General features: G+C 41.9%; 3 protein-coding genes across 4 annotated transcripts in view; 2 read left to right on the top strand and 1 right to left on the bottom strand.

Moving 5' to 3' along the window:
• The first annotated feature begins 155 nt into the window (after positions 1 to 155).
• On the top strand, positions 156 to 7,858 carry LOC135482430 (glutathione hydrolase 1 proenzyme-like). The gene is made up of 11 exons (XM_064762403.1): positions 156 to 1,187; positions 2,402 to 2,623; positions 2,844 to 2,969; positions 3,222 to 3,512; positions 3,968 to 4,131; positions 4,425 to 4,574; positions 4,906 to 5,036; positions 5,413 to 5,600; positions 6,051 to 6,291; positions 6,797 to 6,916; positions 7,384 to 7,858. The coding sequence occupies exons 1-11, from the start codon at positions 1,105 to 1,107 to the stop codon at positions 7,528 to 7,530; spliced, it is 1,863 nt and encodes a 620-aa protein (XP_064618473.1). The 5' UTR covers positions 156 to 1,104; the 3' UTR covers positions 7,531 to 7,858.
• Positions 7,859 to 9,027: 1,169 nt separating this feature from the next.
• On the top strand, positions 9,028 to 14,312 carry LOC135482428 (uncharacterized). Its single transcript, XM_064762401.1, has 9 exons — positions 9,028 to 9,163; positions 9,706 to 9,905; positions 10,080 to 10,292; positions 10,570 to 10,644; positions 10,978 to 11,079; positions 11,519 to 11,587; positions 11,943 to 12,080; positions 12,367 to 12,450; positions 12,939 to 14,312. The coding sequence occupies exons 2-9, from the start codon at positions 9,714 to 9,716 to the stop codon at positions 13,668 to 13,670; spliced, it is 1,605 nt and encodes a 534-aa protein (XP_064618471.1). The 5' UTR covers positions 9,028 to 9,163; positions 9,706 to 9,713; the 3' UTR covers positions 13,671 to 14,312.
• LOC135482427 (polypeptide N-acetylgalactosaminyltransferase 13-like) overlaps positions 14,306 to 24,003 on the bottom strand; it is a 39,823-nt gene continuing 30,125 nt past the window's right edge. The window contains exons 4-11 of one of the 2 annotated variants that reach the window (XM_064762399.1): positions 20,658 to 20,827; positions 19,927 to 20,182; positions 18,935 to 19,054; positions 18,389 to 18,506; positions 16,914 to 17,240; positions 15,989 to 16,078; positions 15,493 to 15,618; positions 14,306 to 14,920 (exon numbers count right to left, since the gene is read on the bottom strand). In XM_064762399.1, the coding sequence (XP_064618469.1) occupies positions 14,801 to 14,920; positions 15,493 to 15,618; positions 15,989 to 16,078; positions 16,914 to 17,240; positions 18,389 to 18,506; positions 18,935 to 19,054; positions 19,927 to 20,182; positions 20,658 to 20,827 (1,327 nt within the window). In that variant the 3' untranslated portion in view covers positions 14,306 to 14,800. Of the gene's footprint in view, positions 14,921 to 15,492; positions 15,619 to 15,988; positions 16,079 to 16,913; positions 17,241 to 18,388; positions 18,507 to 18,764; positions 18,882 to 18,934; positions 19,055 to 19,926; positions 20,183 to 20,657; positions 20,828 to 24,003 lie in introns of both variants that reach the window. The other variant, XM_064762400.1, reaches the window with a different exon arrangement.

The raw sequence follows: 24,003 nt of genomic DNA, 5'->3' as shown, positions 1-24,003 counted from the left end.
TATGCCGTAAACCGCTTTGAATTAGTTATTGAGGTATATATTGTATGAAATAGGTGTCTAGGATTTATTGATGCACATACACGTACATGCACCTGTCAAAGAGTAGGCCAAACTCACGGGCTTACTGGACTTTGCGCAACGAAACGAAACGAGCGAAATGGGGGAGCGACCATTATATTTTACCCCGGTACTCTAGCCTGAAAATTTGTTCGGACCTCGATCGAAGAAGGTACGACAAACAATTAATTAATTAAACCCTTATGAGGTTCATTCATTTGAAGTAGAGAGGGTAACGTACATTGTATACACAAATCAAACACACACGCAGTGCTTGCATGCATTGCAGAGAACGACTTTTGAGTGATGAGGCAGCTGAAACACATGTCTTGTTGGATATTCCTACCGATTTTTACTAAATAAAAGCATAACTTCATCACACTTTTCGGGGTTGAAAATGTACTCACGTAAATTACCAAAATTACATGCCAAATTCGCACATGACCTGTTATTTCTCAAAGCTTGGAAGCTCAAATGTCTGAATGTAATGTATGCGCGTAATGTATACTCTCAGCAAGCGAATAAGTTGTGAACCTGTTTACCGTTCAATGCTGCTCCCTGTGACGCTGTACCCGCAAATGTTCAATGAAAAAAATGCTGGATAATGGCTTACACGGCTTGTTCGCATCGTAAACATAGTGGTATTCGGGTAAACTGTCTTTGCGTTTGGCCTAATTTTACAACGATTACTCCCCATGTAACCACGATCTAGGATGGACAGGCTGTGTATTATGAATAGGAAAAGTCACCAAGGGACCGTTGCGTAGAATACTTTTTTGGCGAAATATTGCGCAAAGTCCAGTAAGCCAAACTCACGCCTAGCCGAAAGCACAGTGACGTCGTCTGTCCTTGCGCAAAGGTGTCGGGTGACCTTTTCATAAGTTAAAAATAGGCTAGTATGTATATAATCCCGAAACGAGCTTTGGGCAGTCTAGGCAATTGGACCATTCTGTCTGGCGGGAAACTTATAAGGTTTTTTTGCTGCGCTTTTGATGCCCGAGCTTTCCACGAGGATTTATCAACTTCGGAGTGCATCGCGAGGACGAAATGGAGCCAACTGTTACGGTGGTGGTTGTTGACCTTGGGGGCGAACCGCCGAAAGAGGAGGAGTACTATTATCCACCTGCTCTGTGAGTTTACTATTTACACTCTTCTTTACATTCAAGTGGCTTTGCAAAAACATCATTTACACTATTTGATTTTCTATCAGGCGACTGAGCGCAATATATCATATGGACTCTTTGGTTTACTTTCAGATGGTTTAGCTGAAACATCATTTACACTTTTTGATTTACTATCAGGTGTCTTATCATTATATACTCTTTGGCAAAACTCATTTCACTCTTCGGAATTTAAAAGTTCTAGAAAAAAAAAATTATAAGCAAATTATTTTTCTCTCGGGTAGCTGTGAAGAGTGGGAGAGGCGGAGATTTCATAGCATGTTTAATCTCACCCTCCCCTTGCCAAATGGCTGTTGAGTTAATTGTCCTATGTTCATTACGTTCATGATACCATGTCCGAAAATTGGTAACGCGTTTTATAACAAGAATTAAAGCATGCTTTGGCGAAAGATGTAGACATTGTCCTCGCTTCGTGGGGTGTACATGTATTTCATACCGAAGGTGAAAACTAAGTTTATGCCTTCGCGGCTCGAGCAATGCCTACTTTCAAGTATCTCTTGTCGAAATTTGCTTTATCAGATCTTGTTTCTGAAGATGACCTACATTCGAATATATATCAAACCGGTTTTGGATAACCATGATGAAAAGGTTTATAATGGTTTTGTGTACAGTATTAAAATGAACCTTTCATTATGGGTGAGGCACATTCAACACTCGCCAGGCTATCGTTTCGAGGGCGCATTAAAGGCCTACGCCGTTCGTTAGATATATGAAATTGTAATTGAATTTGAAAATTGTGTTCTTACAAACTGATTTCTACAATGCCACTGTATAGACAGATATCAAATATCATAAGTACCAAGTTTCAGCAAATTCGTTGCCATACTAACTTCATTATACGGCGTATAATTGCACTTCTGTTTTCCTGGACAACCAATATATGAATGGCGTACTCCTTTAAGACACCGGGTATGATATTATGCCACTACTATTCTGTGGTGTCAACAAACCTTTTTTGTCAATCCCACTCCATTCAGAAGGTATATTTGATATGTCTAATGAATGAATGTTGACATGGCCAAAGTATATATAACTAAAGGGATAGTGTCATTTTTGGAGTTCCTGCACTTTTATTAAAAATAATTAGCGAAAATAACGACATGGACTGTAATCTTCTTTATCAATCCTCCTTCAGACAGTAATTCAGATTATTTCTTCTTCAGAGGGACACCACCAAAGCGCTGTGTCTTCGCCTTGCTGCTTTATGTACTGATTGCAGTGATAATTCTGCTCGGTCTTCTGTTTGGCCTGGTCCGAATCCAAGACAACTGGGGACCCAAAACGGAACCTACTTCCCCGCCTCTGCCCCAGTGCATCGGGAAGGAAGGCACGTATCGCAATGCCGCGGTGTCCACTGATGCGGATATTTGCTCGACAATTGGCAAGTAGGTTGACAGGCTCCTTCAGTCTTTGCAAATAGAGAAAGCATCAAAAATACCGTTCGATCATCAAAGGGGTATTCATTCAATCTGTGCAGGAGTAGGAGGGAATCAGACATTGTTATCTACAAAAGAAGTCAATCAAAACTATCCTTCATTCATTAGTAATTCTTTGTTGCTCTGGATGCCATGATTGCTCTTACCATGGTTACGATGAATGTTTCAGGGACATCCTAGAAAAGAAAAAAGGAAGTGCCGTTGATGCGGCGCTCGCCTCCCTCGTCTGCATGGGTGTGGCTAATATCCATAGCATGGGCATTGGAGGAGGATTCTTCATGACATATTATGACAAGTGAGTCTTAAACACCACGTGATTCTTTCACATGGGGTGTCCCACAACAACCATCTTGACGCCCAACGTATTGACATTGCACAGCTTCTAGACAACGCGTGTCGAAGCTACCGGGGCAATACCGCTAGAAGTTCAGAATGACAAAAACGGTCTTTGCTTGTAATATCTCAATTATTTAAATGCCAAAGAGTTTGGCGTCGTTGTCGTCGTTGTTGTCGCCGTAATGTACTGTGATTTCTGTCTCAATTTCAGAACCAAGGGCCGGATGTACACATTGGACTCCCGCGAGGTGGCCCCTCTAGCGGCAACCCCAGACATGTACGTCAAGGACAAGGCGGCGTCGTCGTTGGGTGGCAAAGCCATAGCAGTGCCTGGCGAAATTGCAGGATATTGGGAGGCACACAAGTTGTATGGGAAGGTTCCGTGGGAGGAACTGTTTAAACCATCCATCAAACTTTGTAAGGAGGGCATACCCATCAACTATGGCCTTGATTACGCCATGAAGTACTCGGAAAGCGTCTTGAGAGAACATAAACTGTTGTCGTAAGTAAGAGCTGTGATATTCACACTACCGGTATTAGGGATATAAACGACGTACATGTTTATTCTAAAAACCTTGGTTACAAGTGAATGGTTCTTTTTTTATGAGCGCAGATGCTTTGGTGAGACATCCATAACGGAGCGTTGAACAACCCGGCTCAGATTGTTAGTGAATGTGGTGTAATTCCATATAATAATGTGTCTTTATATATGTATGACAGGTAGTACTGAAACTAACTTGTTTGTTATCCTTCCGATACATCGTTCAGGCTATTGCAATATGGGCAACATTTAAAGATGGGAGTATATTAGGGAGTTTTCGCAAATCCCCCCGAAACGCCAATGTGAACGCCTATCTCATTGTTCGAACTCCTGATATGTTCGCGTTGACATTTTTGGGGCTTTGCGAAAACTCCCTAATGATATAATAATGTGGACCATTTTATTGTTATTTTCAGGGAACGTTTTTTCGATCCAAAGACTGGTAAGCTGTATAAAATGGGCCACAAGATTGTGGATACCAAATTGGCTGAAACATTACAGGTTATCGCTGACGAAGGCGCAACTGCTTTTTACAACGGAAGCTTGGCGCAGAAAATTGTTGATGATATCAAAGATGCAGGTAAGCGCTAATACCTCATCCCAGCGTTGATTTTCATATATCACTATCTTCAGCAGTTTATGAGAGGCAGTATTCAACTGTTTAAAAAATTGATTTAACTGTTTATTAAGTCTTGGTATGCATTCATAGAGTCGAACATCGTTAGCATATGATAATACGCAGTCTGGTCGAACTTACGAACGAATCCCCAACGGTATTTGAGGGGTTAGACATAGCAGAGTGTTTCTGCGAAGCAAACGTGCAACATGATGTAGGGAAGCTTACTAAAGTCTAAACCTGTCTTTTATTGGCAGGTGGCATCATAACTTTGGATGACCTGAAACAATACAAACCAAAATGGCGAACACCGGTCGAGTCGTCCTTGAATAAGAAGTATCGAGTGTATTCCCTTCCTCCACCCTCGAGTGGAGCTATTCTCATGTACATATTGAATGTCTTAGGTGGTAAGTATGCACACAACTCCTTGAGCGAAAGGCTATACCAGTCAGTCAAGGAGCCCCAATTTACGAGTTGTCGCCGAATCTAGCTGCCTTGTCTTTCACACACACCGATTCGACTATTAGCCTCACATGTTCAAGTCCATTGCCCCGATATAGTACCCATTGGGCGTAATGCTATACTAAATTCTTGAATGGGCCGGGCTAGATCCTACAGTTTTGAAAAAATCGTTGTAACAACGTACATGTACTTAAGTCCCCATATACCACATCGTGAGATCAACCTTTTTTACTCCGGTATCTCCCTATTTTCTTCCTTCTTTTTATTTTCTTGCAGGTTACAACTTCACCCAGGCAGACATGAAGACAAAGCCAGTCAAGACATATCAAAGGATCATAGAGACATTCAAGTTTGCCTACGCCAGGAGAGCCGAGTTGGGAGACCAAGATTTTGTTGATGTCAAGGAGGTAAGTGAAAACCGTGTGTCCGCGCGTCCTGGCGTTACAGCCGATTTGTAGCCTAAAAGTCCAATGTTCACATAGGGCAACAGTATAGATTTAGTTAACCAGGAATCTAGCACATTCTCTTCCATCTGAACTTTAAATGGTTTTATTTTGATATTAGATATATTGATCTTGACTAAAAAGCCTGCATTAGAACAGCTTTTGTGGGTGATGTTTTAAGAATATAATTTGAGTATCACTAGTCGTTCGCAGGGAGTTGCACATGTGTATACTTTTGAAAAATAAGTATTGGTGGTCAATCTGCCCCAGGGCTGTCCAAATATCAGACGGACCTGAAGCCGAAATGGTAATCTACCAATGACTGTATGTTGACTTTCAGCTTCTAGCCAACCTGACCTCACTGCCCTATGCTGACTCTACCCGAAATTTAATTACGGACAATAAAACCCACAACTACACTTATTACGGCGATGCTGTAAGCAAGATTGAAACAACGGGGACGTCACACTTATCTGTAGTAACAGCGAATGGAGATGCAGTGTCTGTTACAAGTACTATCAATCTCTTGTGAGTATGAAACGTCTCCTTGCGAATATTGAGACAATCTTGACCCTCAATGTATTGACATTGCTCAGCGTCCAGACGACCCGTCTGGCGGAGGCTACGGAGGCAATACCGCTGTAAGTTCAGTGTATATGTAGAGACCGACACAAACGGCCTTGAGAGATCTCCACGCCCTCTGACCCAACACTTGCAGGTTAATTATTATTAGGCCAACAGTTGGCTATTGGTAAAGCAAGATGAGTGAAGGAAATGTAATGAAATGGCAGTGGTATTGGTAAGGAAGATGACTTCATCAAAGATATACTTTAACTAATGTAATTTTAACTCCCGATCACCAGGGCATGAATTGCGACAGGGAAGTCACCGATAATTTCAATAATTTGCGATTCCGATACTAATTAGATTATCAGCATAAAGCGGAATCCCCCATGAAGGAAACATTTCCATTTGTAGCTTTGGTTCCAAGGTGGTAGGCAACCGGACTGGCATCTTCTTCAATAATGAGATGGATGATTTCTCCACACCAAACACATCCAATTCGTTCGGCTTCCCTGCGTCCAAAATGAACTTCATCAAACCTGGGAAGCGGCCCATGTCTTCCATGTCGCCTTCTATTATCCTGGACGGCAATGGCGATGTCAGACTAGTGATTGGCGCGTCAGGCGGCAGCAAAATCATCTCCTCAGTGGCATTCGTAAGCAACTCGGACTGCCTTGGTTCTCCTTCAGAGCTATTCTGCTCAGTGAAGCTAGCCAATATTAAGATAATGAAATATTTAAGGCCTGCTCTGTTAGAATACATCTTATACGAAAGCCAAGAAAGTCCAAACTCGAAAATCGAGATTTGGAATGAGCCTTCTCCCAGGGCTTTCGTAGCTAAGCGTGTCGTACCGCACAACTGATCTAGATGTTTTTGTATCCTGTAAAGATTGGAAACTAATGTCTTATATGGTTTGACGACAAAACACATATCATGAAAGTTATTAAACACAACCTTTTACCCCAACTATACTGAAGAATAGAATGGAGTCAAAGGATTAAAGGGATTGCATGGTCAAGCCTAAACTTTCCCAGGGGAAGATGTCTGTTAGAAAATCCAGGCGGCGCCACTAGTATGAGTCTGGGTCCTGACCCACTTCGGCCAATCCGGTTGAGTTGAGTTGCGAGTTTAGAAAAAATAACAATATACGATTTTTTCAGTCATCATTGCTGGCGTTGTTGTTCGGTGAATCGCTCAAGGATGCCATTGATGCCCCGCGTTTACACCACCAATGGCTTCCCGATGAAGTTGTTTATGAAAAGGACCCACCGTTCCCGCAGGTAGGCTCTATTGACGGGTGTGTTTAGGGTGGTGATGTGGCAAAGAGATATCATTGGAAGCATATATGGACTGAATCCATACTTGTTGGAAGTGGACTACATGTATTTGAAAATCCCGAGTTTGGCAGCAATCTTCTGGACGTATACATGTAGTACAAAACGAGACTGGCAGTGTAAAATTTACTGATGTGCGCTGATCGTGTCTTAATTCCTGAATTTTGGAATCATCATCATTTTCATGATATTAGGCCATCTCTGAAGTGAGAATTTGATCCAGGAATATAAGCATGATATTTCATAATATCCCAGACAAAACAGCACATGACAACCTGAAAAAGGAAGGATAACAATTGTACACCATACCCTTGCGTTTTTTTAACGTATGGGCATAGATTTGCCTAAATTTGCATAACTTCGAAAGGTCTTGTCTAGCATTCCCCTTTATAAAGTATACTTCTGACTTTCAGAGCATCCTGAAGGGCTTAAAAGACTTAGGACACATGATAAAAGAGTTGCCGGGCCCTGGCGCGATCGTGCAAGCGGTCTCTAGGGAGGGAAGTGAACTCCATGCATACGCCGACAAGAGGAAGGGAGGCTGTACTGCTGGATACTGAGAACCCGCTAAACTCATTCCCGTATCATTCCCGTATGGAATGATAACAAAAATGAAACGATGTATAGACGGCAAACAGAATGTGCTGTGCAAAGAAGTAAAGGGTTTTGGTATAATTTAATTTCAGCAAAAAAACGTGAGAGTATAAGGATGGTAGCAAGTAGGAAATATAGGAATAAAAAATGTATCACATTGGTTCTACGTACAGAAGGTCAGAAATTTGGTTTTTTCGACTATATAAGTCTAGTTTTGTTGGAATGTAAAATAAGCGTAATGTAACAGAGGATCAATATATTTTAGTTATAATTTAACAATAAAGCTCAATTTTAAAATAACGTTGTTGCTTCATCTCTCGGTTCAACTCATTGACTACAAAAGAGCCCATGCAACTCCATCTTAAACTGAACCCATCCTTCTATGTGAATGTCAAGTTCCTTAAAAGGTGCTCTAAAGATCTCTCACTTAGACAGTGCTGGAAAGTATGAATGACGGGAGTGAAAACGGGAGTGTCCTAAAAGATTCACCTTTAAGTTATTGACCTGAGCCCTTTTGTAATGCAATGAAGTTCGTGTGAGGCCTACAGTGGATTCGGAAGTAACCGGTCTGCTCGACCACAGGGTTTTGTTTGCCTATTCACAGGCTATGTGGTATGATAATTTAAATCTCGTCGTAGATGAGAAGGAAAGACTGGTTAACTACGAGACCGCAGAATGAGCATGGGTAGCCAAATAAAACAGACAAGAACATTGCCACCATCTCTCATTCTCAAACCACAAATACGTCAGGATGTAGAATCTTTCAGGAGAAAATCTGGGGAAAGTTGGGAGTAATTTGAGGCGAAAGAAGGCATGAACTCGAACAATTGTATAATTGCAGTGTAAACGTACGTACAAAAAAATGAGTGCGATTGCGACACACATGCAGACGGCATGCAGTGCTTTATCATTTTACGCCGCACTGCAACCGAATAGTGCAAAAATTGCATGCATTGTAAAGATTCATGCTAAATCGCGTCCAAATAATCGCATTCTGTAAAAATCTACCCTTTATAGGCCACAAAGTTTCAGGAGTGAGATTTGTGTGAAATAGAAAACGCGTAAGAAAGTCGATGGTGGTGTCGCTCTCGTCTTCCACCGTGGTCGTCTATCTCGTCATCAGTTTACGGACCGCGTAACTACTAGGTCTTTCTTTGCCTCGTAAATATAGGGGACCTGGTTGAATTCAGTGAAGCTCATCCGAGATATATCGAACACAATGCGGTTTGTTGCCCAAAATGTTGATCGAGACTCCAATGGCAGCCTTTCATCTTATTCATAAAGAAATAAAACAGCGTGTTGTTTAATGTAGATGAATAATGTGTGTTCAAAATATATATATCATGAAAACTTCATGCATGTATGAACCCGATATAATAATGGTGACGTCCAATGTTGGTCTGAAGTCAACCGTTGTATCTTGTGATTTAAAGGAACTGCTCGATATCTCGGGCATTGATCATGTCACAGTCAATGTTCAGGCATGTGTGTCAAATGGTTCGATGAAATTTAAAGCAGGAACCTTTACATATGGAGCCATGGCTTTTCCTTGTGGTTGACAGGTGAATTCTCACTTCTAGGCATACGAGGATATTTAAGGTATGTGGCTTTTCGGTGTGTAAGACTACCCCGCCGGAGGCTAACCCTTTATTAAATAAGTTACAGCCATGTATATATAACCCCTCAGTCTGCCAGGAACTCTATGAGAGCGTATCTTATGACCCTGGGTGCCATATTCCCCCTCTGCGACTATGGACCCAATGGATGTTTCTAGAGAGAGATATCCATGGATGAGGCTGCTCCCTTGGTTTCAAAAAGAGAGGCTTTGAGTATTTTCTTTGTAGTCAGAGGCCTTCTAGATGATGTTTTTGATGGCATAAATTCATTCACAGTTATTTCGGCACATCACATGAACATGTACATATCAAGAAAGTAGGCCTACTCTACACTGATATCACCTTCAGAATGATGAAATGAAAGGATCTTGACTTTGACACAAAACGTGCTATCCGCAGTAGAATTGCTGATTGTTCAAAACACGACAATATTGTCTACCAAGTTTGCTCATAACTCATTTGATATTGTTTCTAAAGTTACTAGAAAAAGTTCACTTGAAGTCTTTTTTGTTCCCCTATTCCTAGCGCTGAAAATGACACGACCCCCGCCTTTCATAAAACAGAGCGACGATGACTCCGACGGCGATGGTGCGTGTGACGAATGCCTTGGCGAGAACTGCGGACTGTGCGTGGATATAGAGGAGGATAGACTCAAAACAGAATGCACAAAATGTTGTGTAGGATACGTCGTGGTTTGTTCATTCAATGTCCTTTTCATACATTCGGTAAGTTCAGTATTAGTTTCAAATCAAGAAGAGTCTATGATATTTCTTCTTGATGAGCCGAAGAAAGATGATTTAAGTTGTTCCAAATTCATTGAACTGATTCAGTATATATTATTAGATAATTCAGTAACATACTCGGTGTAATTCGAATTAACCATCATATTATTCTTCCAGCTGGTCGCTGGTTTATGTATTGGACTAATAGCCGGTGCAATGGCCCGGGACCCTGCCCGACTGTCCGTGGTCGAAACGATCATTGGTCGAGCCCACGGCCGCATCGCTCAGGACATCCTTCTTGCCGCGGGGATAGTTGGTGTCATCTTCCTTATCGTCTACGTTCCCATCCGGTGTTTCGGACTTAAGTCGGCCAAATGTCAGGTCGCTTTGGTAAGCATGCGCACTGCAAAATGGGGTGTTTTTAGGTAAAAGATAAAGGAAGTTTTACTTAAATACGCTCATACTCAGTATACTTCGGACTCATTTCGACGAAATGGGGAGATTTTAGGTTTAAAAAAGGTGTTTCGGGCTCTGTTATGAAACTTGCTGACAGATCGCTTGGTCTGCTCCAAGTCCAGAGACAGGGCAAGAGAAAGATAAGCTCTCTAATATAAAGCATTCCTGAACTGTTTCATTTGTGATGTTAGACCCATTGCTTTCTCTGCAGGATCTCTCCTTTTTGTTGCTGCTCATCTGTTTGACTGCGGCTGCTGGATTTTTGGGAATTGCTGCAAGTGATGATGTAGGTATAGCCATGCAGGTTTCATACTGTAAATGTGTGACTTTTCACTGGAATTTTCTTATATGTACACTATGTTTTGTTCTGGGCACAGAAATAAGCATCCATAAAGCACAAACCGTTTAGATGGATCTGACCCTTGAAAAGACGTATTCTTTCTACACTCGGTGAAGTCATCACCTGATTGGTTGATTATCAACTGACCAATAAAGAGAGAGGAGACCGGGCTTGTCATAATGTTACAGTTAACTTTGTCTAAATAACTTCAAAACGTTTCACTTTTAAAAGAAACGACCTTTGAGAACATTCACCCATTTGGTGCGACCTTTCTTGCAGTCTGACAATCTTCGCGAAAAACTCAAGGATTACGTAATGATTGACTACACGGGTGATACGTCGGACTATAGTGATGCGCTCTGGGATAGGACTCAAATTGGGGTAAGAAAGAGTTTTCTCTGATTGTTCAGAAAAAGGCCTTAGTCAGAGAACCAAAGCAAAGATACATGCACGAGGCAGTGGTTACTGAAGTATCATTGTTTATTTTAAGTATAAGTGATAGAATTGTTCTCAGCACACGATATGCTAGTAACTAGACTTGCGTCACGAAAATTTGAAATAGCTGTTCCACAGTTTCTAATAAGGGAGCCTTTCTATGGACAGACCCATGCTCATGCGCTTGGGCATTCAAGAATATTTTGGGAATGCTCTTTGATAGCTACATGTACATGTGTTATTAGCGCAATTACCCGCCGAGCTAAACCGCGAAAACTGGCGTAGATTTGCTCTTGAAGTGCCTCACAACGCTGTTCCCGCGAGATTATAGTGACCGAACTCTTTGGTCATTTTGATGCAAAATGTGTCACAATTTCCCTTACAGTATCGATGTTGTGGAGCCTCTAGTGCCAAAGACTACATTAATAGCACCTGGTGGTACCTAAACTCAACGGTGAGTTTCTGCTCGAACTTGTTCCAGCCGCTCAGAATGCATTAACACAGTCGCACAGAGGTTATGAATTCATTGAAGTAAAACAATTTATTTGATGACAAGGTTGCAAAGCGTTGGGTGAAGTTTATTTAATCTTGTGTCACTGTAACGTTCCATCGAATCTCCTCAGTGTCTCATTACCGGTGCCCCTTCAGTCTCAGAACTGCGTATTCGCATGATATCAAGGGCTCTGTGGGGATCCAGGATGACCAGTAGTTTGTGTCATAGCAATATGTGAATGTTAGCTACATGTATTTAATGGCATAAGAATATTCTACAAACTTTTCTTTTCAAAATAATACTTTATTCCGTCTAGCGCAATGTTCCGCTGAGTTGCTGTCGCCGTTCCAGTGATGGTACCGTATTGAGCGAGGCACTTTGTCAGAGCACCGCCCATGGGGTACAGATAGGTGCCATCACAGACACTACGACGCCAACGTTCCTATACACCAAGGTAGGAGAAACTACACTCATCTGCTACACAACACTTACATGGTTACTAGTCAAATGAAAGCGAAAACGCCCCTGGCATAAGAGCGAAAACGTCCTTGGTTTAGATTCTTTCCAACTCGAGTCTACCCGCTTTAAAATCACGATGATGCTTTTGTCATCATGTTTCTATTTCGAAATTGTAATATTTTCCCATTTGTTAGACGTCACTGATGCAATCTCAATTTGCTACCAATGACGACCACGAGGTCAGTCTTATTTCTGAATTTATGCATTTCGCTTTTTTTCAGAGTTGTTCTGAGGAACTGGGGCAAGCATTTCAGGTATACATTGCTCAAATCATTGGTCTGTCCTATTGCATGATATTCCTCGAGGTAAGTTATGTCCTGGAATACACTTAGTGTCTCGCTATGAACTCGACATGTAAGCTTATCAGTAAAGAACTCCCTAAACTCTAACTTTGAATTTATGACAGAATCAAAACCACCAGGACACCATCAACTTTTATAATGAATTGGACGAATTTTCATTGACAGCTTCCATTTGGCTCTATGACAAGAATCGGAACGTCAATGAGGTCCATTGCGGGCCTGTTTGAAGCCTGATATAAAGTCGAATAGCCGATTTTAATGGTGGTGTGTGGCGTGAAGATTTAAACGGCCAATATGATGAAAATGCTGATCTCTGCATTGCCTAGTTGCAACCTTCGTTTTTATTTGACTTGACTTAGTTTTGATGTTTTGAATATTCGTCTGCACGGTTTGTCAAGTTGGAAATACACTGTTTCAATTCAGGTCTTCAGTTAGCCATGCATTGCTCTTTAGAATCCGATACATGAATTCACTTTCGTCTTTATTTTCAGGCTTGTGGTATCTGCTTCGCTGTCTACATCTTCTTTCTAAGGAAAAGGCGCACAGTGAACCCCGCAGATCGTTACAAAGTTACTGAAGACGTGGAGGATAATCGTCTCTTCAAGCGGCGTGAGAATGGTAAGCTTCCGTACATGCCGGATAGATCTGTGAAGACCGTGTCGAGCCAGATAGCTAATGGTAGGCCTGCGGCTGGGCATGAAGGCCCTGCCTCAAGCGGCACCAGTGAGCCTGCTCCTGGGACGAGTACTGGTGGAGAGACGCCATCTAAAAGTTCTCCCGCGGGGCCTCCACGTACTACCGAAGCCGAGAAGAAAATCATTGAAATGTTTGCGGCGCAGCGGCCTGGGTATATGGATAAACCAAAGGCTGCTAAGCCAACCACATCACAAACAACCAGAAGTGATCAAGAGATAATTGACATGTTCAAGGTTCGTAACCCAGACGAAAACACTGCAGGTCAAGGTCAAAGTGTGTTTGATCCAAGGTCAAGGTCGGATGATACGGATAGAAACATTTTCGATGAGAAAATGAATATCTTCACAGCTAGTGAGGAGAAAACGAAGTTGCCGAATAGAATTGGGAGTAACGGGTCGTTGTCGAGAGAAAATCACGACATCTCAACCGAGGATGGTGACCCGATTACTCAAGGTCAAACTGAGGTCAAGGCCGCATACGGAACAATTGATATTGAAGGTACCAAAGAGCAAGAGACAGTTACATGATGAACCCTAATATCAACGTCATTCCGTATGGCTGTATACAACATGGCATTTCGACCGAAGGTCCTCGTAAATTAAAATTCTCTTGATCATGGCAAATGTTGTCACGTAGCCTTACCAAAAATAGGGTGTTATGGTCAATCGATAGGCATGAATGACAAAAATATGATACATCATGCACATCTAATGCAGTTAATTCGGTATGATTTACAGATAGTTACGTGCAAGAAGTGCAATTAAACACGTGTACTTCACATCATGGTCAGTAATGACGCAAAAAATGGTAGATTTTAGAGCATCTCATACATTGTACGTATACATGTAGAATTAGATGGCGTCTTGTCGCTTCGATCAAACCGTTACACGTAAGCTTACATTATTTACAGACCAATCTTCTTGCAGAAGGACTAGACAAGAAATCAAGACTTTTACCAGTATTCCCTAACTGCCCCTGTGTCATCTGAAGAATCTTTGCTCTTCCCTATAGTCCTTTTCAACAAGGACAATTCGCGGGCTTGTCGCCGTGTCTGTATTGTATCATACCATTCATTGATGATGATTATTTGGCGGCCATGTCTGTCACCACCTTCGAGGCAGATTGGTAGTCGCGTGAAAAAAACAACTAAATAACAAGCAACGACTTTATAAATATTTTATTGTAAAACATTCGAATACAATTCTATATTGACCAAAACCTCTCTTAACTGATGAGACATCGAGCCATGGTGATACGTCTGTGGATATATAATGTACGAGTTGAGAACCAGACCACAAAAATCTGAAAAGGCTGACAGGTAACGCGTATATCCCCGTAACAAATGAACAGTGAAAATGTCAGAGACAAGTTATGGTAAACGGTGATTTTCATTCCATCTAATCCGGTGGATTGTCTAATCAAAAGTGTTGAATTCGGCAGCCATTAGAAGGGAGCCAGTCAGGAGAGTACAATGTGGGAGTGATACATGTATGGTTTCAAAAATGTATGAAAATGGCTTTTAAAGTGAATGACCCTGTTCGAACAGTTATATGTTGTCGATTTCTTTGGAAGGTTCTAGAGCGGACATAATCGATGCATTTGAAAGTTAGTCGGTGGCCCGATTCATTTGACAGTATAATCTCATTTTGGAAAGGTCCTAGAAAGGTATAAACTCCCATTTTTGTTCAACGGCATCCGAACACGCCTGGAGGCCCACTTTATGTACGTCAGTCGCCGCCATGCACTTTCGACTTATTTTGTCTATAAACTTACCACCCTGAAATTAAGAAAGAAGCAATATCTAAATCATTCAATCAAGTCCGGCATTCGAAAAGAAACCATGGAAAAAACTATCAAGTGGTGACTGAGTCCAACCCAACACCAGATCCTGATTTCGACAGCTCGTATATGCTACATGTTCGTAATGTGTGGAAAGTTTTTATTTATCGGAAAGACCGTTGGACTATACGTGTATAAACATGTTCTTCAAGTATAAGTCGTGAGCATTTTCACGAAGGGAACAATTCCAATAAATCTATATTCGGTCACTTCCCAGACATTACGTTAATGCAGATCTAATTTTTGCGAGATGCAGGTTTTGATTGCATTAGTACATATCTCTCCCAAGTTCAGACCTGCTCGCATGCCGATTAACCGGCGGTGAACGTCAATCCAAGGACAAGTTGTATCATATAGCATATTTAAAATGATAGAAAAATAAGTGTACATCATTTGAAATGATATTTTTATGTATTTTTGAATTTTGCACTCTCGTGTGGGCGATTCAAAAATTAAAGAAAAACAGCTTCCGATATCTCAGTCCATTCGAATGAAGCGAAGACCACTCACCTCAAATTCCCATGTTCTGTATTGGTTTGAGGTACAAAGGCGCACAATCACCTCGTCGGCGTGCTCTCCAACTCCTAGACACCAAGTGAGCGATTCAAGTCGGGCTTCAGCGACATAAGCCATCCACTAAAAAGAAATATTTTAACATGGATATCTGTTTTACCACATCTACAATAAAATCAACTTGTCATTTTATTATTAGTAGTCTTGAACTCCAGTTGATGACTATACCAAACTCCTTGATTCGATTCCTCCAATATCTTTTTCCTCTTCTCTTTTCACATTCCCTGATGAGGCCCCGATGCCACCAGACAGGATACAGAGAATGTGGAGGTTCTAAAATTTGTGATTGAAAGCCCAATGACGAAATACACCGGACGCAATGGATCAGACTCCCTCCTCGAGATGACGAAAAAACTGCCTCTTCGAAAGTAGTTTCACGTCGCGTAAATCCTGCATAAAGGTCTCACGTAATTACGTTCATATTGTTTCTCACCTGAGTGTTACTCATCGAATGACAGGCGTATAGCTGTAGTTTACGTCCATCTCCGTGGTCGATACACTTTTTATACTTCACACTCCGAAGCTGGAATGAAGATAAAGGAGGTAAAGTCTTCAGAAATGTCTGAATTAACATCTTCGCCTCGGTTTGAGACAACAGGTTATCATAACATAAAAACTGCAGTATATAGATTCTCCCCTTTTGAGACGTAAATTTCTCATCTCAGCCTATGTGTTTCCAGAAGCAGCACGCTTGCTTTTTGTATTGGTGGGCCCTATTGGCCAATCAGCACAACGTCATTAGTCGTAGGCATGTGCAAGCATATACACTACTACAACAAACACTGTGGAGTTCGAACGGAGAGATTCTGGTCAATTTGGCCTTCAAGCTTGCAGCACACTGGACGCCAACTCCGGCGGCAAGGCGCGTTTTTTTGCCGCAAGAGTCCTGAACGCCTGAAAAATCCGTAGTGTGCTACGGACGGCGTCAGGCAAACGCCACTTGCCGCCACTTGCCGCCAGATATCTAGCATGTTTGATTTTTGACGCCTGTAGCGGCGTCTGAACGCCATTGAACGCAAGAAGAATCCAGGTGTGCTACGGATCGCCGCCAGAGTTGGCGTCAACCAGCGTCAACGGCGAGGTTTTGGCCAATCAGCTTGCGTCTTGACGTCACATGATATCAAAATGGCAGCCCCCACGATTCTTGGAAGTGGCGGAAAAGACGCTACTGGACGCCAATTCTGAGTAGGTGTGCTATGAGCGCGATCCACTGCCGCCAACTCTGGCGTCGAGCGGCGTTCAGTCGCGTTCAGTCTGACGCGCCTTGCCGCCGAAGTTGGCGTCCAGTGTGCTGCAAGCTTTAGAAGAGGCAAGTGGAGCGCAAGTTGAAAAAGTTGATATTTTTCTACTTTCCCTACCTTGCCCGAATTTACGATATTTACAGAAGGCCTGTACAAGGTTGGGAACACATTATCCAAATACCATTCAAACGAATGACACCGAAGATCAAATCTCAACTTCCTCTGCTGACTAAGGTCCCCGACAGCGTTTTTCCGCATCGTTGGCCTCATGATGTAGAAGAATTGTCTGTACTTGTCCAACCAAACTTCCGCAACTCTCTGCGAATTCTTCAGGAACACTTCGACGTTGTTTTTTCCAGCGAAATCGTAGGGCTGTTTCGCTCTGAAAATGTGAGCCACGCGGGAACACGGGAGGATCTCCAGGGTACCCCCGCACATCCAAATCTGAAGAAAAGCAATTGTTTTTTAGGAACTTTTAAAGGGATTTTCTGCCAGTTGCCTACCACGATATCCCTTACATCAGTGTATAAACATGCGCAAACACTATTTTCTTGAAAAAACTTACTCGTGCTTTAGTTTACATGTCCTTCTTGCAAGGAATGCCTTCTTACAGTTCGACTTCTTAGAAGTAATTTATCTCTTACAAGGATTTTTTGACAAAAAAGTAAAAAATCATCTCATTATTTGGGGTAATCATCCAGATATGAAGTGCATTCTATAAGACCCACCCAGTGAATGAGATAGTTCGACAAGACCTGGTCAGTGAAGGTACATGTAGGTTGTGCTATTGTACATGACCTGACTAGTTAATGAAGTTGTTCTCGGTTTTTCCATGAAACCTGGCCAATGTACGCGGAAGTACACGTACGCGTAGGGCCAACGGGTTTTTTGAATAAGCGATAAAGATAGAAATGATTTGCCTCCACCTCCTCAATATATCTAGTTGTGAAAAGATACTCTATACGTACATGCATAAGACAGAAAATGATTTTTTAAACGCCACGAGAAGAACACAGAGAACCACAAAAGGCTGAACTAGTCCAACCAGTGCCCACTCTTACGACCGGATGCGTAGGGTATAGACTTCCGGCAACAATCTTATTTCTCAAACGGAATTTAGAGGGCTGTAATGCACTTCTCGGTCAGTGCTTTGAAACGGGGCGGGGGGGGGGGGGGCGCAGCCGAACCGAAGACAGCCCCTATGGTGTGATCTTGGAAACGAATGAAGGTCCTCCAGAGAAAAATGTTGGTGCCAAAAAGGCGTTCACCTGGCATCTCAGGACTAAAATCAGGAGTAGTCGCTGGCTGTTCTTGCGGAGAGGTGCCCTGAAAAATCGTTTCTCTCCGACGAAAACGGGGGAGGGGCGCCACTGCTCCTGAAACCGATCAATTTCACCAGTCACAGTGCAACGGGGGGGGGGGGGGTCTATTGTTACCGAAAATCTGTACCGTACGATTGGGTACATACGTACGATTTGGTACCGCGGTCAGTATGCATGGTCATGCAGTGTTACAACGAAATCGGGAAATCGGGAAACCCGTAACCCACCTCCTCCACCGCCCAATAAACCAAGAGCAAGCCTTAAGTATACCTTAAGAGACAACTCAATGTTCTCTCCTCCCCAAATATCAAGTCCAGTATCATACAGACCAAGGTCTTGGAAGAAGGTTTTATCAATGGAAAATAGACCTCCGGCCATTGCTGGCGACCTTGTGACAAAGTAAGTGTTTTGTAAATGAATAAAAAACGATTTTTTAAAAATATTGCAGAAAATCACTCCAACTGGCCAGTTGTCGAGTCAAGATAAGGCATAAACATGCATGATTGTAATTTCTGACATTTGATTTAAAAACAATAATTCTCGAAAATTTATTTTGCCTACAATTACGTTCTTTGATCAGATATACATGTTAACTCAAACATCAAATAAGAAGTAAATGTTTTTAATGACGAACATATTATCCTACCTCAAGGGGTCTAGTTTATTCGCTCTAATATATTTTGGGTAACGTATCTCTCCTATCCAGTGAAATGCGAGCGCCCAATCAAATCCGCCAATGATCGTGCTACCTCCAGAATATAATCTATAAAAAAAATAACCAGAAAGCTGTGAAACCTACGCATGCACTAAACGTACCTGTAGGGGTCGATTCGCCTATTCCGTGGGTACCGAGGGTAATTTATGGGCTGTTTCAACCAGTAGAAGCCAAGGTCATACTTGAATCCGCCAATCATGCCCTCCCCGGCCTTGCCAAACCTGAAAGCCGTGCAGCGCAGAACAAGCAGTGAAAGAGTATGCTGTGAGTTTTAAAGCGACTAGCATAGTACGAGTGCGTATACATTTGGTTTGAAATTAATGCAGTTACCCATACATGTACATGTGCACAGGAAGCAAGACAACACGTGTACGTTGGGCCAAAGTTAGAACAGCTTAAACAAGATATTCAGTTGCCTAGATAACGTTTACGAGAAAGCGGCCGAAGTAGGAACGGCTTAAACTAAATAATTCAGTTCCCCATAGACGTTAAGTACATGAAAGCGTACAAGGTAGAACAGCCTAAATTAATGCATTTGCAAACCGAACATTTACGAGAAAGCGTACAAAGTTACAACATTATCACGACCGAGTGAAAATATAGGTTTCGCGACGCCAATTACTATTGTCATAACTCATTTTACACATGGTGGCAATATTTCTGATAGTTCTGAACTGATGACTAAAAAGCTCAGTGCACCCATTTCCCTTGTCCTCTATTTTTGACCCACTCTCCAGTATGTGTTCAAAGACCCTACAGTGATCAACTACAGGGCTTATTGTACATGTACGCGGACAGATTGCCAGCAAAATCTGTCCTTTGGCTGAGTGTCCGGAACAAAGTATGTATCACATAATGAACTTTCAATCTCTGAAATACTGAAGTTTGGTATTTATAGAACCAGGTCACCATATCCATCAAAAGGGTAGGACGCTGTTTCTATAGGGGACATTTAGAACTGTTACACCGGGATTCCCAGATTCGAACACAGATTCTGGGTATCATGAAGAACCCACCAACCCATTAAGAAGTGAGACCAAATAAGGAACACTGGAATAGGTTCCTTTAAAGTCGAATGAATAAGTTAACTTACCCAAGATTTGATGATGATATTGCGTCAATCACTGGACACACCACAGTCTTCTTGTTCAGGCTTACTCTCTTCAGTAAAGGTTCCAGCCAGCCGATATTGCACTCGACGTGAGAGTCGAGAAAGGTGAGGACTGGTCCTTGTGCGGCCTGGATCCCCGCTAGGCGGGCACGGATCAGTCCCTGCCTCGAGGCTAGGCGAACGATCTTAACCTTGGTAAAGCGCTTCATGTAGACTTCGAGTGCATCCTTCAGGTATTCTGAAACATATGAAATAAGACGTGTGGCAACCATAACAGATTGAATTTGGTACAAAACACGGAAAGAGTCAAAATCAACTCTTAAAATGTTCAAATAAGGTGTATCTGTCGAATAGAAACATTACTGTTGGTATTTGGCTATCTCAACAAACATCGCTCGGTTATAGCCATCGTGCCCGAAACCTCGGCGAGATGCTTCAGTTTTGGTCAGCATTTTAGCTCCACTCTCGGCAATTTTGGGTGACGTTATCATCCAAATGCATTCTAAAATACGCATGGTTCTTTATAGCAATCGTGTCTGTTTTTAGATATGATTAACAGATATCCTTTTATCGTACATGCAGCTTTTATACTTAATCCCTCACATTTTTGCAAGATAGAGATGTGTGGATTCCACACAAAATGGCGTTAACCTAATACAAAGATTGACGCTCGTGCAGCAACTATCTTTGTAAAATAAAAAAACATAACCTACCTCTCTTACTGAAGTCATCGACAAGAATCACTTCTCTCAAGAGCTGGGGCGGCGACCGGTTGATAACACTGTGCACGGTCCTGAGCAAGGTCGACCACGACTCCTCGGTGAAGCAGATGATGACGCTTGTCTGAGGGAGATTTCCGTAGTTTACATATTCATCTTTACACCTGGAAATCGATCGAAGCGAGATAAAAGGCACTGGCATGTGCGTGTTTGTCATAAATGAGAACTTCTTGCAAAAACTGGACGGAAAACGCCCGGCCTCGAATTCGGTGAGCAACGGCCAGGGTAAATTATCCGTTGCCGCAAGCTTTACCTTGCCGATTACTGCCGTGAAACAGCTTATGCCGATAGGCTTTACCATGCTTTTCCGCTAGAGACGAACACCTAGACTTTGAAAAAAAGCAATTCAAAACGTGAGAAAAGCTGAAGCCGGTTGATGACTGATACTGCCAATGACCATTCTCAATTTTGCACAACGATACGGCGTTACTTTTTTTACTCAAATTATCTCCGTCTTTAAGGAACATCATAAGTAATACCTGAGCCTAGCGTTGTAAAGCTTAGCGCCTGTGTTAGCACTAATAGCCTGTCAGCAGTAACGCTTACAAAGAAAGCAGTCCAAGGAGCGACATTTTAAAAATCTCTGATGTCTTTTATTGACATGTACATGTTTATGACAGGAAAGAGTTGAAATGAAGACTCTCGATAGGGAATAACCGAAGTGTGGGACCATGTCAGATGGTCGTACTAAAGATAACACTAAATAATCCCACAATGTCAACACTCAAAATGGCAATGATTAATCGTGTTGAACACTGGTAGGGAGGAATAATTTGGTTGAGATGAAGTCCATAAAGTGAGATTTGTTCCGTATAATCACACGTGGCCCGAAAATGTAGCGGTTTGTATAGTATATGGGGGCACTCGAAGGGTTATATTCTGCTTCGAAGACCCTCGCCGGAACGCATCTCGTAACTTCTCAGATTTGAATACAGCCGTGCCGCTCCCAGATAGAGAGTCTACAATATGTTCAGTTACTAGAGGGTAGGCCGAGGACATCATGATATACAGGACAGAACTCGACTAAGCGGAGTGATACATTATAGGCAAACTCGCGGTGGTCAGATTTGGTTAATGATTATGAAAGATGAAATAGATGTGTTATGATTAATGACTTGTGATATGAAGGCTTGCATAGGTTAACTACATGTATATGTCGAGTGAACTCTGTACTCTTGCACATACACCCACAATCCTATCGATATGACTAGGGGGATTGAACGACACGAACTACAGCAACTGTAGACTGCATGCCGATGGTTCGCAGACTCGTCCGCGATTGGCTTATTAGTATAGAATGCTCAGGATACCTTTTTTCGTAGAGAACGCTTGCCTAATTTTGGTTCTCCGAACAGCAATAACAATCCTCTCACTTCGGTTTTACGTACCAGCGCTATTCATGTTACAAATGAACTTTATGATATATCTTTCTCACATCATATGGCATAGCATCAAACAGAAACAGAAACGGAAATATCAAGTTGACCATCTCACTACACAACCGTCAATTAGCATCACTTACGCAGGCGCCGTTATCTTTACGCTTGACACACCTTTGATCTCTCTAGCACTTTCTTAAATCCATTATGAGGGAAACAAGGTCGAAGAAGACCCCAGGTTCTGCGCAACGTCAAAAGGTTCCAAAAGTACACTTGCAGCCATATACTAGACAACTCGCCACATTCTTATCTTCTACTGATTTTTGAGACAGACGAGAAACCTTGAGGGACACGCTTTCATCGACAAAACGTGGCTGAACAGCTTAGAAAATTTCCTTAAGTGCATTTGCAAAAATATGCTCATGTCCGTGTCTCTGTATGAAAGATATTCGACTCTTTAAACGGAATAAAATCTTCCTCGATTTAAATGTTAAGCGATGCGTTTAGGTTTTCTTGAAATGAAATTCGAAATGATAATGATCGTACTGCGCCAGGTGATGACTGATGCCATTTCTTATCGAACATGACTAATGTTTGAAACTAAACGATGATTATACGTGTACATCTATGTACAGTTGCAGTTAAATATAACACATAAAGGAATAAGTATATGAATTCTCGGCTCAAGTTTACTATGATATACATGTAGTAGTAGCGTTGTGACATACTGTAAATGGCTCCGTTCTGATGATAATAACAATGAATGAATGAATGAATGAATGAACAGTTTTTACAAAAAAATCACTCCGACTTCGTGCCTGCACCGAAAAAAGTACAGTGGTAGATCATGGTCCTGGCTTATATAAGCTTTTCAAACTGATAAGTTGGCCCAAGAGAGAAACGGATTTCGTAAACCCACTTTACGTCCCATTATGATTGATTTATATTGCAGGTGAATCTAGAGCAATGCAATATTGGAACCAACAAGGGCGTCATAAACGATACGAACCGCTCTAACAATTATTGCTCTAACAGTCATCCAATTAGCATGCCTTATAACTTGATAAATATATTTTGTAATTAAGTTATGTATTTTAGCACCAGTGATAAATAACGTCAGTTAATATTAGGGATTGCAGAATCGTTACCATATCTTTCGTGAGACAGCACGATCCCTCGAGAATAATGAGACAATAGATATGACTCGATAACTTCTAAAACCATTGTATTGGGTTCAAATGGCTGCCTTTCACGAGTTCACGTAAGGTACACTGCTTACTCTGGTTACAATAACTGTCACTCTTTATGGGTTAGCTCATGTCATCACATCTTTCCGTCGTCCGTCGTCGTCGTCCGTCAACAACGGTGGCACGTTTGCTCACTGATGGCACGTTTGCTCGCCATTGAGTCCAGAAGTTAAAACTTGGAGTGTGGATGTCTTCTGACAACATGACTTAACGTACAAAAATCAATGCAATTAGACCTAATACACGCCTCTGGGCTCAAGGCAGCCAATTCCGAAAAACTTACTGTGTCCATATCTCACGCTAATCTAGCCAGAATTATGTTCTTCTTTCTTCTTCGGATTCCTCTGATGAGACTCCATCACATGGAAAGCAAGCAGGTCGACCAGGCACTTAACGCACCAGAGTTGCCCAACAGTAAATGTATCAGCAAGCATGACAACTTGCATTATTTGATCATGATACCACGAAGGCCGAATATGATAGTGCTCGTGCCCGTGCTATAATTTCGGTTAAGAACACAATAGGTTTTAACAACAGAAAATGTACAGACAAGGATAATGAAACAGGACATGTTCATCATTGAATCCAGTACAATGAGGAACATATTGGTAAAAAAATATTGGGAAAATACAAAATCGGGTTAAAAGTGAATAG

The sequence above is a fragment of the Lineus longissimus genome, chromosome 2, assembly GCF_910592395.1.
Source record: "Lineus longissimus chromosome 2, tnLinLong1.2, whole genome shotgun sequence".
NCBI lineage: Eukaryota > Metazoa > Nemertea > Pilidiophora > Heteronemertea > Lineidae > Lineus > Lineus longissimus.
Note: the sequence above shows the minus strand (reverse complement) of the source record. Positions and strands in the feature narration are given on the sequence as shown.